Source organism: Mustela erminea, chromosome 7 (genome assembly GCF_009829155.1).
Source record: "Mustela erminea isolate mMusErm1 chromosome 7, mMusErm1.Pri, whole genome shotgun sequence".
Lineage (NCBI taxonomy): Eukaryota > Metazoa > Chordata > Mammalia > Carnivora > Mustelidae > Mustela > Mustela erminea.
The window spans coordinates 33,739,428-33,756,578 of NC_045620.1; the positions used below are offsets into that span (position 1 = coordinate 33,739,428).

Sequence of the window (17,151 nt, forward strand, 5' to 3'; positions counted from 1 at the left end):
CCTCATACCAGGACTGACTCTCAGGATTATTTTTCAACTGTGGCACAGGAAGTCCTAGTTCATCATGACTTAGGAATGGCTCATAGTATAGACTGGGGCCCCCCTAACCATGCCTATTATACTTCAAAATGTCTTTAGAACATAAACTGAACAGTTAGCAGTTAGCTATCTTGTTTCCGTTCCGATTCTTTTGGTAAACAATGTGAGAGGGAAAAATATCCTAACTGCAGAGAAATCTTCAGGCAGGTCTCAAGATACCATTATTTTTTTGAAAAGTGATGTCAATGATATAAAACAAAGAAAAGAGATCTGTGTGGATGCTTAACAGTTTCACATTTTTGCCTTCCAGGAGACGGAGCTGTTAGATCTCAGCCTTGTCAAGGATGCCAGATGTGGGAAGCATGCCAAAGCTCCCAAGGTAGGAAGCGGAGTGTTGTGCACGCTCCAGATGCTCTTTTGATTATTTACTGTGTCATGGCATCAATTAATTGCCCCAACTAGAAGTTTCTCTGTTGTCAACGTTGTAAAACACAATAAAACAGCCAGTCCTTCCAGAAGCCTCTATGCCCTGAACATTCCCACTTTCGTTAAAAGAAGGTACCAGGGAGTAAATATATAGGCAGTTGGACATAGGGGTTTGCTGTCTGTGCTCTAATTTTAGTTTTGTTTGAAAAATATATCACGATGCCAGAGTTGCTGGGTAATTCCCAGTTGTTAAAATGTGCTTGAAGTTGCTCGAAAACTTCCCTGAGCTTCTTATGCATATGTGAACTAAATTTTAGACATGAGTGAGAGCACATACTTCCAATATTTTGCAACAGCCATCACTATGTTCACGAAGCCAAAGGCTGTTTAATATTAATTAATTAATATTAAATAATATAATATATAATGTAATATAATATTAGCCTCTGTTATTGGTGTTATCACTGTTGTTTTTGTATTTATTATTATTAAAAATTTCAATCAGATTTGCAGGAAGTCAGTTTTTATTTCGCTTAATGTGGAGAAGTTTATGTTGTAAAGAGAGCTGGGGAGGGGCTTGGCGGAAAGGGGCTCGAATCCTTCGATAAATATCACTAGCAAAGATCTGCAGAACTTTGGGATCAGATCAGTTGTGTGGCCCATCCATTTGTTTTTGCTTGAAAAACTTACTACAGACATATTCAAAGCAGGCTTGCAGTTTATTTATTTTTGGAAGATTGTTTAAGAATGTTGAATGAAGAACATACATTCATTGTTTTTAACTAAATTCTCTGGTGGAGTCTAGTAACGGAGTGTGTTGACTTGCCATGAAAGTAAGAAACTACTCTTTATTGAATTTAAATCTTAGTACTCTAAATACTTCCTTTCTAGCAAAGATAATATTGTCAAATAGGGAAGTACAGGTGCCATTCAGGAACTCCTGCCTCTTATCATAATTGATATAAAACTAGCGATTTTCTATGTGAGTATCTTGCCTGCAACTTTTGTTTTATTCTTTAAAAGTCAAAATACTTTTCCTTGACATCAAAAATGATCTGTTGCTGTGGAGAGGCAGAGAGTTTAAAAAAAAAAAAAAAAATCACCTGGAGTGATTGTTCTTCAGAAAGGTAACCGTGCAATAGTTGCTGGCAAATTTTGCTATGGAAAAACACCTAAATCCTGCATACTGCTGTAGAAGTTAAGCTCATCTATAGGAAAATGTGGAAAATGAAAAAAACAAAAAAAAAAAAAAAGAAAAATCGGAATTACCTTCACAAAGGTTTTTGTAAGTGTTTTCATGTGCAAGCAAACAGCTTGTTATTTGCTTTCACCTCTTAGTAATATAATAGTATTACAGTTGTTTGGTCTTTTAATTTTGTAGCAAGCTTGTCATTATTAATGCTTCGTTGGTGATTCAGAATTGTTCAGTTTTTAGTGTAGGAAGGAAATTCTTTCTTCTTTCCCCAAAAGTGTTCCAGCCAAGTTTCATGGAAGCTTGTTAGTTCCAGGAACTTTACTGATAACATAGTTATAAAGTTTGCCTTTTAATGCAAGTGTATTGGCCTAACTTGAAATTTCATGATCAGGATTAGCTAAAGACAGCTGCCTACGCTCTAATCAGACCCCCTTTGTCTGCAGGAATCAGAAGGCCTAGTCCGCTGTGGGGTTTCCCTCTCTTTCATTGCAGCACTCAGCCTGCTTATCAGTTCGATGTTTCCTTTATGGATGCGGTTGAATACATGTCTATTGAATGACGATAAATGAACAGAAAGAGGGTCTGTTCTGTGCTCAGCTGATAAGCCACCATTAGATCCTAAAATACTTCTCTTAAGGGTGGACGTGGGCACTCAGAATATTCTGGCTTTCGCGTCTTTTTTTTTTTTTTTTTTCTCACTGAAGATTGCTTTCTCTGAGGATTATCCATGTTCTTGCCTTTTTTTGCCTTCCGCTCCTTGCTAGTGTTCAAGAACGTTGGGCGACTTTAATATTTTAAAACTGGGTTCTGTTGTTTCGTACCTGCGTGAGCTTCCTGAAACTGAGGCGTCCCCCTGGACCACATGGTGATCATAATAGTGAGAACAATATCAATGATAGTAATAATGATGATGATGATGATGATGATGATGATGATGATGATGAATGAGCAGTTCATATCATTACCAGAAGGACTGAATGAAAATTCATTAGCATATCTTTAGCAGAGGAGTTCTCAAATTTGACTGCTTGTGGAATCACATGGGAGAGCTTTAAAAAACAGTGATGCCTGTTTCCTAACCCTAGAGATTCTGGTGTAAGTGTAGTGTGGATTTTTGAAAAGGGCTTTTGAAAAGGAGATTTGCGGCAAAATTTGAGCTCCCCTGCCTTAACTTATCACTGCTATTTAATAAGCACTTGCTAAATATTAGCCACTGTTATTGGTGTTATCACTGTTATGTTTGTATTTATTATTATTAAAATTTTCAATCAGATTTGCAGGAAGTCAGTTTTCATTTCGCTTAATGTGGAGAAGTTTATGTTGTAAAGAGAGCAGGGGGAGGGGCTTGGCCAAAAGGGGCTCTGTGGGTTGATCCGCAGGAGAGAAGGGGATATTGCTATCAGTTTAAAAGTCGTTCAGTTGCAAAAGAACACCCCAGCACCAACTGGATAAATACAAAAATTATTAAAAATGATCTGAATGCATTGAAAATTCCAGCCAAGTGTGGGATTCAGGCGATGTCTCAGGCAGCTGAGCAAAAGCTGTCACCAGGGAATAGGTATTTCTTTCTCTTGCCAGTCTGGGTTCCAAGGTGCTGAAAGCGATTCCTCTTCTGTCCTCATCCTCTTCCATCCTCAGTATCCCCTTGGTGGCCATTGTCTGCTTGCCATCATTGGAAGCTCCAGGCTTCCCCGAGTAACAGCAGTTCAATAGGGGAATCAGAAGAGAGACCAGCTTCCAGAATACAACCACCTTGTAGAAGAAGGAGGCCAGTGGGCGGTGAGGGTGGGTGGAGAGTTGGGGGATAAGTAAGAGGAGACCATTGTGTTGGCTAGAAGAAAAGCAGCAGGACTGACAGCATAAGATTTAAAAGTGTCTAGGTAACCAGTAGGGAGTGAGAGAAGCATGGGTAGACAATGTAACATGGAGACAGATTGAGTTGAAGACATTCTGGGGGCTTTATAGACCATAAAGGAAGGAAGAACAGGTGCGGAGCAGATATTATTTATCGAAATACTCAGGCACCCCGTGAATATTATTACTATTATTTTTGTTTTTCACAGTATCTCATTACATAAAAATTCATGATCTAGCTGAAGATGAACTGTTTTCTCTGCCTGCTGTGATTGGAAATAACAGTTATAAGAAATGGAAAAGCTTCTATGTGTTGCCCCGTTAATGAATTTTAAATGTCGACTCCCAACACAGTATATGTAATTCCAGATTGGCTTTTCCATAATGCAGCCTTTGTTCTAGTTATCAGTTTCAAAATTTCTCACTGAGGAGAAATGGAAAGATTTTTATTCACATGTAGAAAGGTAAAAGAGGAAAAAAAAAAAAGAAGCCTTATCCTTTGAAATCTAAAAGGTGTTTGTGTTTCCTTCTTTGCTCTCTCTCTGCCTCCCACTGAGGCTTATAAAGTGCATCTAGAGGTCAAGTGCTATGGGATGTGCACCTTGCATGTGCTAGGGACACATATTTTCTGGATCTTCATTTCAACATGAGCTTTACTTTTAAAAAGAGGCTTTATCACTGTGGTTTCTGATCTGTTAGTGGTGGTTCCTCTCACAGCAGATCAATTTCGTGGCTTATGTACAGCATTAATAAAATGAAATAGATTGGACTAGAATGAAAAAAAAAATAAGCATCTTGCACAGAGAACGTTGTTTGGTGAAACATCTTTTGTGCCAGCGAATGTCTGTTCTGGATCACAATCCGAAGTGTTTTGTTTGTTTGTTTGTTTGTTTACTATGGGCCACATTAGAAGGGCTGCAAAAAATGCTGCTGAAAATATAGTTTCTTTGGGATATATAGTTTATCTTTGGGATTCTTAGGGTGTATTCCATCTGTAAGTGTACTGAAAAGAAGATCGAGTTGTGGGTTTGGATGTCAGCTCTGCCAGTAACACCCTTCTGTGGATGCCTCTACTTACTCATCTATGAAATGGGGTGGGGAGAACCTGTAGGATTTTAGTTGTGTAAGTTGGGTTAACCCTTGATTCCAACTTTTAAAATGAGAAGCTGGGGCACCAGCTTCTGGATCAGTTGGTTAAGCATCTGACTCTGGGTTTCCACACAGGTCATGCTTGATCTTGGACTCCTGCCCTGTGTTGGGTTCTGTGTTCTGCAGGGCGTCTCCTGGTCCTGGAGATTCTCTGCTTCTGCCCCTTCACCAACGCATGCTCTCTTTCTCAAGTAAATAAATAAATATATTTTTTTAAAAAAGGGGGGGGAGTTAATCCAGCCAAGGCATGCCATCTTACAGATTATAAAATTAATGTTGACAAGTTTTCATGACCTAAATAAAACTTCTTACCTTGGTTGTAGAAAATCAGGTGACCTTAGTGAAAAGTCAGGTCACATTCTAACCAAGGTAAGGGGCAATGCAAACAAAAATAAAAGAAAGGAGGAAAGATTTATGTGGAATTTTGCACTGGGCTTCTTGAAACCAATTGTAAGAATGCTTTGGACTCCATAGAGGCCCCGTGATTACAGAGGCTGTCCCAGGTTTCCAACATGAAAACGGTTGCTGACGTTCCCGTTATTACATACTGAAAAATATTTCTGTAGTCTTACTTTCAAACTATGTATCATCCAAAAAAACTGCTTCACGTACTTGGCTGACAATTAACCAATTCATTCTATTGATAAAGGGCAGCCTATTTCAGATGTGTAATGTTAATTGGAATATAGGTTCCTTGTATATACCTGGATTACAGTAATTCTATGTTATGGTTAGTATCACTGGAATCATGTAAGATAGATTACAGTAAAATGAAATTTTTTAAAAATTGACCAGCTTTTGTTTTCCTAAGCCCTAAATAAAAATGATGGCTTTTAACGTCATTAAATGTGGATTTGTAAAGCAGTGTACACCACAATGTCTAGCCCTATGTGCAGACGCCAGCATCTCAGTGGTGGGAGAAACAGGTAACAAATAAGTCTCACTGGGGACACCCAAAGCAAGACAGAGACCATGACTGGTGGAGACCACTGACCATGAGTGGTGGAGTACTTGCTGCTTTCCAGAGACATAATGGAGTAAGTTCTCTTGACATGATGAAGTGATACGAACAGAGACATTAATTAAGAAAAGGAGCAGCATTCCAGGCAGAGGGCAGAGCAAGAGCGAAGGCTCTGAAGTGGGAACATGGGGATGCCTGGGTGGCTCAGTGGGTTAAGGCTTCTGCCTTCAGCTCAGGTCATGATCCCAGGGTCCTAGGATTGAGCCCCACATCAGGCTCTCTGCTCAGTGGGGAGCCTGCTTCCCTTCCTCTTTCTCTGCCTGCCTCTCTATCTACTTGTGATCTCTATCTGCCAAATAAATAAATAAAAATCTTAAAAAAAATTGAAGTGGGAACATGCTTGGTATATTTGAGGAGTATCAAGGAAACCAGTTGGTTACAATAGAGTACAAGACAGAAAGGATTTTAAAGTCTGAGAAGTGGCCAGGGGCCGTATTCTGGCCTTGTAAACCATGCTAATGACCTTGCTTTTTTTCTTCTGTAAGACTGAAGAAGGGATCTAAAAGTTCTTAGTAGAGTAGTGATAAGATCTGAGTTTTTTTTTTTTTAAGATTTTATTTGATAATAGCGATCACAAGTAGGCAGAGAGGCAGGCAGAGAGAGAGGGAGAGGGGGAGCAGCCTCCTTGCTGAGCAGAGAGCCTGATTTGGGGCTCGATCCCAGGACCCTGAGATCATGACCTGAACTTAAGGCAGAGGCTTAACCCACTGAGCCACCCAGGTGCCCCTGATTTTGCTTTTAAAAACATCACTGAGGGATGCCTAGGTGGCTCAGTGGGTTAAAGCCTCTGCCTTGGGCTCAGGTCATGATCCCAGGGTCCTGGGATGGAGCTCCGCGTCAGGCTTTGTGCGAAGCAGGGAGCCTGCTTCCCTTCCTCTCTCTCTGCCTACCTCTCTGCCTACTTGTGATCTCTGTCTGTCAAATAAGTAAATAAAATCTTTAAAAAAATAAAAACAAAAACAAAAACATCACTGGCCACTCACTGCCTGGAGCGTGGTCTATAGAAAAGAAAGGAAGAAAAAGAAATGAAGAAGGGACACCAACCAAATGGAAAAAATGCCAGCATTCGAATTGGAAGGTGGAAGGTGGCACCACAGGGCTTGTTAATGCACTGGATGTGAGGTATGAAAGAAGGATTCAGGAATAAAGCTTAGAGTTTTGGCCTGAGAAAGTGGAAGACTTGAGATGCCATGGCCTAAGTTGGGAAGGAAGAAGCACATTTAATCAGGAAAACTCAGAGTTTGTTTTTTTTTGGATATTTAAGGTTTGAAGGATCTCTTAGACTTCTGTCTGATGATCGCATATTTGGATATACTGGTGTTCAGAGGCAAGGTTAGCCACGGAGTTGTTTAGTGAATATTTAAATCTCAAAGCTAAGTGAGGTCTCTTAAGGGATGTAGGTATAGAAGAAAAAGGACTGATCCCTAAGCCTGGGACCTCCAGCATTTAAACTTTGAAAGATGAAAAAGGGCCAGGAAGGAGAAGGAGAATGGTATATACCCAAGAGAATTGAAAGTAGGGGCTTCACACAGTTATTTGTACACCAGTGTTCACAGTGGCATTATTCACAACAACCAAAAGGTGGAGACAACTCATATGTCCATTGCTGCGTGAATGGATATACAAAATATGATACACACACACACACAATGGATAATTATTCAACCATAAAAAGGAATGAAATTATATCTTCTGCCATAGGCTCTAACATGGATAAGCTTTGAAGACTATACGTGAAATAGGCCAGACACAAAAGGACACATATTGTAGGATTCCACCTGTACGAGGTAACTAGAGTAGGCAAATCCATAACACCAGAAAGTAGAATGGCAGTTTCCAGGGAGTCCGAGGAGAGAAGAAGAAGAGAATGGGAAGTTATCATTTAATGGGTACAGAGTTTCAGTTTAAGAAAAGTAAAAAGTTCTGCAGTTGAATGATGCTTGATGGCGCATAACACAGTAATGAATATTGCCTAAGTTCAGTAACCTATACACTTGAAAATCATTAAGATGGTAAATTTGGTGGCATGCCTATCTTACCGCAATTTAAAAAAAAAAAAAAAAGGAAAAGACAGAAGGAATAACAAGTGAGGAGGGAGAAGAATCAGTAGAGAGTATTTTCTGGATATCTAAAAAAGTATTTCAAGAAGGAAAGCGTAGTCATCTAGGTATAATGATGGGATTTCCTTCTAGTTTTTTCCCTCACCTCTTTGTACACTTTCAATTTTATTGAAGATACCATTTTATATATGCTTTGATTCCCCCCCCCCCCCCATATTCGTAGCATTTCCTGCTAATATCCAGCATCGGCTATTTATTTAAGGGTTGTCAGATCCCAAATAGCTCATCATAGGAGCTGGATGCCAATGTATAAATCTCATAATGAGCTGTTATTTGGATGTTCTACAACAGTGGTTTCAATGAATCATCCATGAGGCCGGGAGTTGAAATGAGTGCTTTATTTATTGTCCCCCTTTGCTGATTATAAGCTATTTCCCTGACTTTGTACAGATTCCACCATTGTGTGAAGCCACAGTCATGAGAATGTGATGCAGATATTTGAAGTTGAGGGAAGAAGAAAACCCTTTACCCAGCAAAATAAAGGATCCTCTCCCTCTCTCTTAGTCGCCGAGGAGCTCTACCTTTGGCCTGTGTTCTTGGTTCCACCTATTTCTTAATTTACCTGACATGTGGCAAGAGTTTTTGTTTGTTTGTTGTCATCCTATTTCCATAAACGTATTTATTTACATCTTTACTAAATGGAGAAAAATAGAGCTTAAAATTTCACAGAATTATCTCTGTGTAATGGTTTTGACAGCTAGTCACATTTATCTCCAGATGTAAATTATATGGCATGGTTCCTTTCTTATGTTCATTAAATTCCATAGATGTCAGTGGTTTGGTTTCCTTGGAAACAAAAACCTTTATATAACTAGTCGGAGATTTGGTAGCAGAAATATCAGGATGCGGTGGGGAGTAAGGAAACATCGCGATGCTGAGTATCTCCCTCAGTAGGTAACTGTTTGCATTTAAAACTCTTCTATCTTTCCATCTACCCCTCATCCTCATGGCCATTCAATAGTGCCCAAGGGAAGATTTTAAAAGTGACCATTTAAGTATAGAATATCTTCTAATGGTTAAAAGCGTTTTACTTTTTTTTTCAAGCAATCACAGAGAAGCTAAGTCTTTTTTGGGATGTTGGTGTAAATTCCCACATTTGAGAAGAGTATGTCTCTTAGGAAGAATTGAATTTGAGCATTTGAGTAGTGCCGACATAACTCAGTGTATATGTATATCCATCTGTGAAGTACAGCTAACAGAACATGTGTGTGGCTGAATAAAGCTTTTATATTTTTTTATGATGGCAAGTGTCTGTCTTAGTACCCTACTGCCAAAGAGTTCAAAAGGTCCCCAAAAGGTTCTGGAGAGGGAATGGGGGACCACAGTTCTGCCCAGAGGTAATAGCAGGCCAAGGGCATGGCAGCCGTGGGCATTCTCACTTGGCCCAGAGTGGACCCCTTGTTGAAGACAAGATTAGTAACATGAGTTATCTAAACCGCTGGTCTTTTCAGAACCATTTTGCCATTGCTCCTATCTGGTATAATTTGAATCTAAATCTAAACCCAATTTTTTCTACATGTAATGGTATAGAGTTACATGTCGAAAGCCTTTCTCAATTTTAGTTCTTACACATGCAATGATACGCCATCTTGTGGATATATCTGATATTTATTTCATAAATTAATTCTGCATCATGAACCACCCTCTAAAGGGTTTTTAATCTTGGGTTCTAATGTAGAGATCTGAGAAGTACTTGGGGAGCTTTTAAGATCTTGATGTGCAGGCCACACCCAGATTAATTAAATTAAAATGTCTGGTGTGGGACTCGAGCACCAATGTTTTCTTTAGAGTTCCCCAGAGATTCCTGTGTTCAGCAGTTTTGAGAACCGTTAGTCCTAGGAAAAAGCACGAGTTTAAATGAATAGTTTCTTTTTTTTAAAGTAGGGATTTGGGGGCACCTGGGTGGCTCGATGGGTTAAAGCCTCTGCCTTCAGCTCAGGTCATGATCCCAGGGTCCTGAGATCCAGCCCCACATCGGGCTCTCTGCTCAGCGGGGAGCCTGCTTCCCTTCCTCTCTCTCTACCTGCCTCTCTGCCTACTTGTGATCTCTATCTGTCAAATAAATAAATAAATAATCTTTAAAAAAAATAGGGATTTTGTGCAGTAAGGTATTGAGAATATTCCTACAATATTTGTTTGTCAAAAAGACTGGTTTTGGGGATAGTTTCCCTTGAACTTGATTTGGTTTCTTAAGATAAAGTGCCTTGTGGTATTTGTATTAATCTCCTCCCACTGCCATAACAAAGTATCACAGACTAGGTGGCTTAAAATAACAGAAATTTATTTCCTCCCAGTTCTGGAGGCTAGAATGGATCAAGGTAACAGCAAGGTTATTTTCTTCTGCGATCCGCCATCTTGGCTTCTGGATAGCTATCTTCGTTCTTTGTCCTCACATGGTCTTCTGTCCGTACCGATCAATGTCCTAATTTCCTCTTGTTGTAAGGATACTGGTGGTATTGGATTAGGGCCCCTCCTCGCAGCTTCATTTTAACTTAATTACCCCTTTAAAGACCTTAACCCCCAAATACAGTCACAGTCTGAAGTCCTGGAGATTAGAACTTCAACATAGGAATTTTGTGGAAACACAGTTCAGTTTATGATACTATTTCCTTATTACATTATAAAACCAAGTTTATGATTTCCTTCTTTATAGGGAGTGGTGCTGTAGGATTACTTCAAAAGCAATCTAATATAAATAGATTTTTTTTATAATCATAAGATTGTCAAAGTAGATAAAATGGGTAGTGAAAGTCATATCAGAAATAGGCTTTATGGCTTGTGAAGAGTGCCTTTATTTCAGAATATGTTGCTTTGTCTTATTAGCAACACGTTTGTGCTCATTTTTTCATACACCAGAGCACCCAACAGGTGTCCTTGTGCATTGTAAATGCTTAATAAAGTGTAGTCATTAAGTGCACAAGCCCTGAGGTCAGATGGCCTGGACTCAAAGCCAAGAACTAGCTGTAACTCAGCAAGTTCTTCTGCATCTCTGAGACTTCGTTTCTCCACCCAAATTTATGGAAGTATTCTCCATGTTTAGCTTATCGGGTGGCTGCAAGGACTTGGTGATAAAATGCACGTAAAACACTTAATACAACTTTCACATCTGTTGCATACGTCACATACATTTTAACCATCACCAGGAATGAATTTTAGTAAGTAAATAAAATGTATCACTGATGCTCACGTGATACCTGGTGGTCGCTAAAGCAAGATAGGGTTACCTATTTACAGTGAAATTCCATGCTCTACTAGAGATTGCTTCAGAGTGAGAGATTTATGCTTTATAGTTCTGTTATTTATACCCACCTATGAAAATCCATTTTTTATATATTAACTGTACAAAAATGAAGTTGCAGCATATTTATCTTTGCAGCCAAACACCTGCCCACAGAGGGCTATCAGCAATCCACTGCACTGACTTACTGTTCTTTTTTTAAAACTATCTGAATTTGCAAACAGTTAAATAGATTTTCCCAACCATCAGAATAATTTTAGAGCAATTTTCGTTCAGTTAAGGACATGTTGACATTTTTCTCTGCCTTATGAAGCCATGGCAGCGCAATCTGAAGTGGTAGTTTGAGGTGGAAGAACAAGGATTGAGGTCAAAGGGATCCAGATTTGAACCCCAGTGCAAGTATTAACTGAGAGGTCCTGGGAAGGTTTCTTAGTTTCTCTGTGCAGTGGTAATTCCTCTGGATAGAGTTGTCTCATGAGCTCGATTATGGTTTGTATCTAGACCCAAAGCTTAGTGTTAGACACTTTGGGAGCTCACTCATGGGTGCTAAACTATCTGCCTTTGGTTCACTGTTCAATTTCTTCTCAGCACTCAGCCAGTCTGATAGATAATTAAGGATTTATATAACTTAAATTGTTTTCTTTTTGAGATCAGGCTCTGAAGTAAGTTGGCACACAATTTGACAACTGATCCAACAGTGGAAAAAACTAGAATGCAATTTGAAACACGATGTAAGAGGAGAAACGTTCTGGGGAAGGGAAGGTAATATTTATGGAGTTATTGACACAATTAAGAAACATACATACCTGAAATGGCTTTCCCAGCCATAAAGTGTGATACTGTGATACTAATTTGTGAGACAGCTCAGTAGAGTGGAAGGAGCTTAAGAGTATGTGTTAATTTCTTCTGAGAATTTTGTTTTTATCATCTTCGAATTGGAAATGGCTGGAAATTCTTACATTTATTCCATTTACCATAAAAACGTTTAATCCTACGTGGCAAACTTTGGGCGTGATACCTGACACAAACTAAGTATGGTCAGGGATAAAAGAATGTGAACACAACATTCTTAGCAGTCTAAAAGTGTGAAATTTTAAGTACCTGAAGAAATAGTGTTGATCTTACCTAAAAAGTAGCAATAAAAGTCAAAATAATGTAGTAAAATATTTGCTACTTTACCCATCTTTGTTAATGACAGAAATGAAATTTTCCACGACTGCTGAAATGAATATTCGAGGCAATGGAGTAACCAAATTAAGCAGAATATTTGTTAGTCTTTAGCTGAGAAACAGGATCATGGGTTCTAATAAATCAGAATTCACCTTTCAGTTTCACTCACCAAGACATATTCTCCGTACCTTTTGGTACTTCATCATCCAGATGTTTCTTGGCATTTTCATTTGTTTCCAGGAATTACTGATTTTGGGTTAGGACCTAATGGCACTGGAAGATTTTGCTGATCACTGTTAACCATAAGTGGGGGTAACCCTGTGAAGAGTCACTTTATTCTCTCTCAGGGACAGAGAATACTTTTTTTTAAAAAACAGTAACTCAGCATTTTTCCAAGTGAATTCCTTGGAATATTAATAGGTGTTATGAGATAAAAGTGTTGTCCATTCAAATATGTTTGGAAGATGCTAGTTTTTTTTTTTTCTTTTTGTTTGTTTGTTTATTATAGAACGTCTCAGAAACTGATGTGCTGGTCATGGATTAGGGCCATTTTCCATTCTTTTTTTTTCCTTGACAGTGGGCCTCTTTGACAAGCATCTCACAGGGTTAATGTCCTGCTGACTCTTTGGTAAATGTTTCCATAGTCGGTTCTCATGAAGTCTATCACACTCCATACTGGGACTGGAACACAAGCTTAAAAGTGATGCTTATTCCCACAATAGTGCAGATACCTTATTAAAGTTGTTCAAAGATCAAGTTCTTGGATGAGCTAAACCAGAAAGGTCTTTCTTTCCGTAAAGATTCCTTGATAATATATGGCTAAATTTTATCTTGTGCTCCATTGTGAATTGTTACTAATTTTAAACTATATTAGTGTTAATCTTTGTCTTTTCTTCCTAATTTATACCTTGACTTTGACAGAAAGCCATCTGCATTGCCAATATATCATTCAAAACACAAGAATTTAATTTGCTTCAACAGTAGCTGGAACATAGTTTGGCATTCAGACCGGCTCAGTGCCTGGTGCACTGCTAAGGTCGAATTCCAGGTCCATGGATAATTCTTTCAGGAGATCCATTTCCTATGGCTTTGCCTGTTTGCACTTGCATAACATTGATGCCACTTGGCTCTCTTGGAAGAATCCTGAGTTGAGATTTAGCTCGATTTGAGGTTAAATTAAAGGTGGCTGGAAGTTACTTGGAGAGCAATAATTTTCAAATGCCATAGCGTCTCCCTTATTCTCTGTAGAGCAGTGTTCCCATGAGTTGACTTACTACCTTGGAAGTGAAGTCTTTAGCTCTGTCCCCTCACATGGCAGGGACAGCAGTGGTTAAGAGGTTCTACCAAAGTTATCTGTGTGGCCACAGTCAATCATTTCACTTCTTCATATCTTGATTGCCTCATCCATAAAATGAAGTTCAGAATACTATTTCTTAGGGTTTTTGTGACAATAAAAGGCCATAATATGTTTCATAGTCTTGGCTCTGTGCATGGTAGCTCTTGTTATTTCTGAAACTAGAAGTCATGAATTCATACCTTTAATAGACTTGCAGTTGGGGGTCATTATTTGACAAATTAGACACATCAACCATAGTCATCATTTTTTTTCTTATGTAGGCATCTCACTCTCTGGCTCAGTTTTGACTTTCAGTGATATCTTGAACATCATTTTTTTAAAAAAGAGCTTTGCTCATCATTCACATTTCAAAAATACCAAGATAATGTTTAAATTTTACATTAAGCTTTTCCTTACTAGGATTTGTAATATCAGCTTAAAAATTACTTGCCAAACATAATTTTTCTTTTTACAAATGTTAATTAAAAATTAAACTCTCTTTACTTGAAGTTGAATATATAAGTCATTTGGTAGCTGTATATGAATTACATTCACTTTCATTCTTATGGTACCTGAGTGTGAATTTAATAAGAGTTAAAAAAGAAGTTTTATGTGTTGGGACATATGCAGATGATCTGGGAAATTAACTATTGACTCGATTACTTTTGCCATAGGTAAATCTTTACTGTTGAAAATAGAGGTTAGTGAGAGAGATTTGTTTTCTTTTGGGGGGACTCTGTAATAGTCGATTCCAATCATGCAATTTTGTTTGAAGATTAAAGATTATTAAAAGGCATTATCTACATATTCTTACTTGTGTAAGGAAATACCAGATGAAAATGTAAATAAAATTAATTTAAGATCTTATATTAGTTCTGTCCCACTCATACAGCTAGGAATGCGGAATAGCTAAATAATGCAAATGAAATTTTATGTTTACACAGTTTTAAAGTCAATGCTTCAAATAAATTACTGCATAATATTAAAAAAAGAATTGATCTTAGAATGTCTAAAATAAAAATAGATATTTTATATGAAGTAGTGGTTGATAAAACCTGTGGAAAGAATATTGAATCAATTGTATAAATAACACCAACTGGACTCAATGTTTAATTTTATGGCTAGCTGCTCAAAATTTCATGGTTCCAGTTGATAAATCATAAGTCAAATAATTTACTTGAAGGATACTGTGGAGCATTTGGAATACTGTAGAAGTGTGACTAGAGCCCTCATGTTGTCCAAAAACTATTGTTCTAGTGTGTAAATTACAAAAAAGTCATCATAGATCGATTCTCTGCTCCATCAGTATTTTCCCCCTGATACTTCACAGGGTTATATTTTTCACATTCTTTAAGTAAATTCTTAGAAATATTCCAAGTAACTAGAAATTCACCAAGCTTCTTTTAATCATGTCCTTAAATGTCTGCTTTCAATTTACCAATATTCATGCTCAATTCACGATGAATTGAGAAACCATGAAGTTTGTAAAAGAAAATTAATATATGGAGCTGAATCGTGCCTTGTCTTTGTGAGCTGAACTAGTTTCTCTGGCAACAAGATGTCAGACAATAAATCATGTATCTAAAACCATCCAGTTGCAGAGGTAGAAGGAAACAAGTTCAGGAGTATCATCTGACTACCTTGATGGCATTTTTGCCACAATTAAGGTGTAGTATTGTTTGTTCAAGGGCAGAAATCTGAACTGGGTGAAGCCAATCCCATTCAAAATATTTATTTTCCTGACAAAACATATTGCTTTAATAGCATTAGTTGGTATTAGGTGCATGTGGCAAAAATTTCACACAGTATTAATTCTAACACTACATTGGAACACTAGAATTATGCATCTTTGGCTCGAAATAAATCCTTTTGACTGTGTGACTGAGAAGAGGAAACCAATTATGTGGGGGGGCCAGTCTTGAATTATTGCCTTAATAAAGACTAGGTCACCAAAAATGGGAACTTGCACAAGGAACCATTTAAGGACAAGGTGGAGAGAGTGATGGAAGGTATTCTGTCATTAATGTTGGCAATATCTGATGCTACTACAAAAACCGTTCTTGAAAAAATTGGAGACGAAATGAATCGCCTTAGAGCTTGAATAACTGCAAATATATGAAAGAGAATCCCAGCCATGTGTTTATCTCCCAAAAGATCAGTGTTCATCTGTGTATTTGCATACTTGACATATTAAAGTTCACATATCTGAAGCACAGCCCGGGATGTTAAATATTTTTCATATTTATCAGTTTATGGCAGAGTAAAAATTCATTGATTTGAAATTATATTAACTACTTACCATCTATTTACTGTAGAATAGTGACACAATTCCCCTTTTATGTTTGTTGTTGTAAGGAACCCTGAAGCAAGTATCTGTCTTCATTTACTGTTTTCCTTCTTTGTGGTTATTTTTTTCAATTATAGTCCTAGCAGTGGGATTACTTCAATTTAATCTACTGTTCTAGGGTTCTTCCTCATTTTCTCTGATTCCATGTGGGTATTTCTTTTTACTCATAGTGGCAATTCTGTTTCCTTACTGCAGTAATATATGTACAAAATAATTCTAAAATAAAAATACTAGTGTTACTAATAACAAATCCAGTAGTGAAGGCTCAAACTTTCTTAGGAGTTCTCTTTATTTCTTAGAACATCATTCAGAATATAGGTTCTAATATATCAAAATCAATTATTTCCTGTAGAACTATACTAATTTGCTATACAGTTGGATTCTTTTATTTATAGCTATCTTCAGTTTTAGAGATAACTGTTTTTCATCCTTTTGATTAAATGTACTTTTTTTTTTTTAAGAGATTTTACTTATTTATTTGAGAGCGAGAGACTGAGAGAGCGAAACAGATAGCAAGAGTGAGGGCAATCAGGGAGGAGAGGGAGAAGTAGGCTCCCTGCTGGGCAGGGAGCCCAACAGGGGCTCAATCTCAGGAACCCAAGATCATGTCCTGAGCTGAAGGCATAACCAACTGAGCCACCCAGGTGCCCCTTAAATTTACGCTTTTGAGAATGTAAAATATTCATGTAATTCAAAATCTTAGATTATATGTGGAAGAATACTCAGAGAAGGCTCATTCCCTTCCATATCCCTATCACCCATTCCTACCCATCTTCTAGTTATTTCCTTTCTGTGTTTCTGTTTGCAAAAATCGGGACACACGCACGCGAGCGTGCGCGCGCGCGCGCGCGCGCACGCACACACACACACACACACACACACACACACACACAGAGCTATCCAGTCCCCTCATCTCATCTGTTCCCAGTGATCTGACATACCACTTTCTCAAAATATGTGTATCAAACAGTCCTATCTTTCTTACACAAATGTAGCATTCTATCTCTATGCTCTAACAGCTTGCCTTTTTCTCTTAGTATAACCTCAAAACCACCCCATATTGGTTCTGAGGATCTTTATCGTTCTTCTATACAGCGTCCCATCATTCCCCGGCATGGGGTGCTGTATTGTGTTCAGTTGGCCTCTTAGGCACTTTGCTGTGTTGTATGAGGCTGAATTTAAAAAACAGACAAAACTTTATGCATGCCTTGACCTACGGTACTGAGGTCCAGTTTTAGGGTACACTCTGAGGATTG

General features: G+C 38.1%; 1 protein-coding gene across 4 annotated transcripts in view; it reads left to right on the forward strand.

Moving 5' to 3' along the window:
• The window catches only part of PLCB1 (phospholipase C beta 1), a 688,962-nt gene that overhangs the window by 224,764 nt on the left and 447,047 nt on the right, over positions 1-17,151 (forward strand). For all 4 annotated transcript variants that reach the window (XM_032351387.1, XM_032351388.1, XM_032351390.1 and 1 more), the window contains one exon: positions 350-418. In XM_032351387.1, the coding sequence (XP_032207278.1) occupies positions 350-418 (69 nt within the window). The remainder of the gene's footprint in view (positions 1-349; positions 419-17,151) is intronic.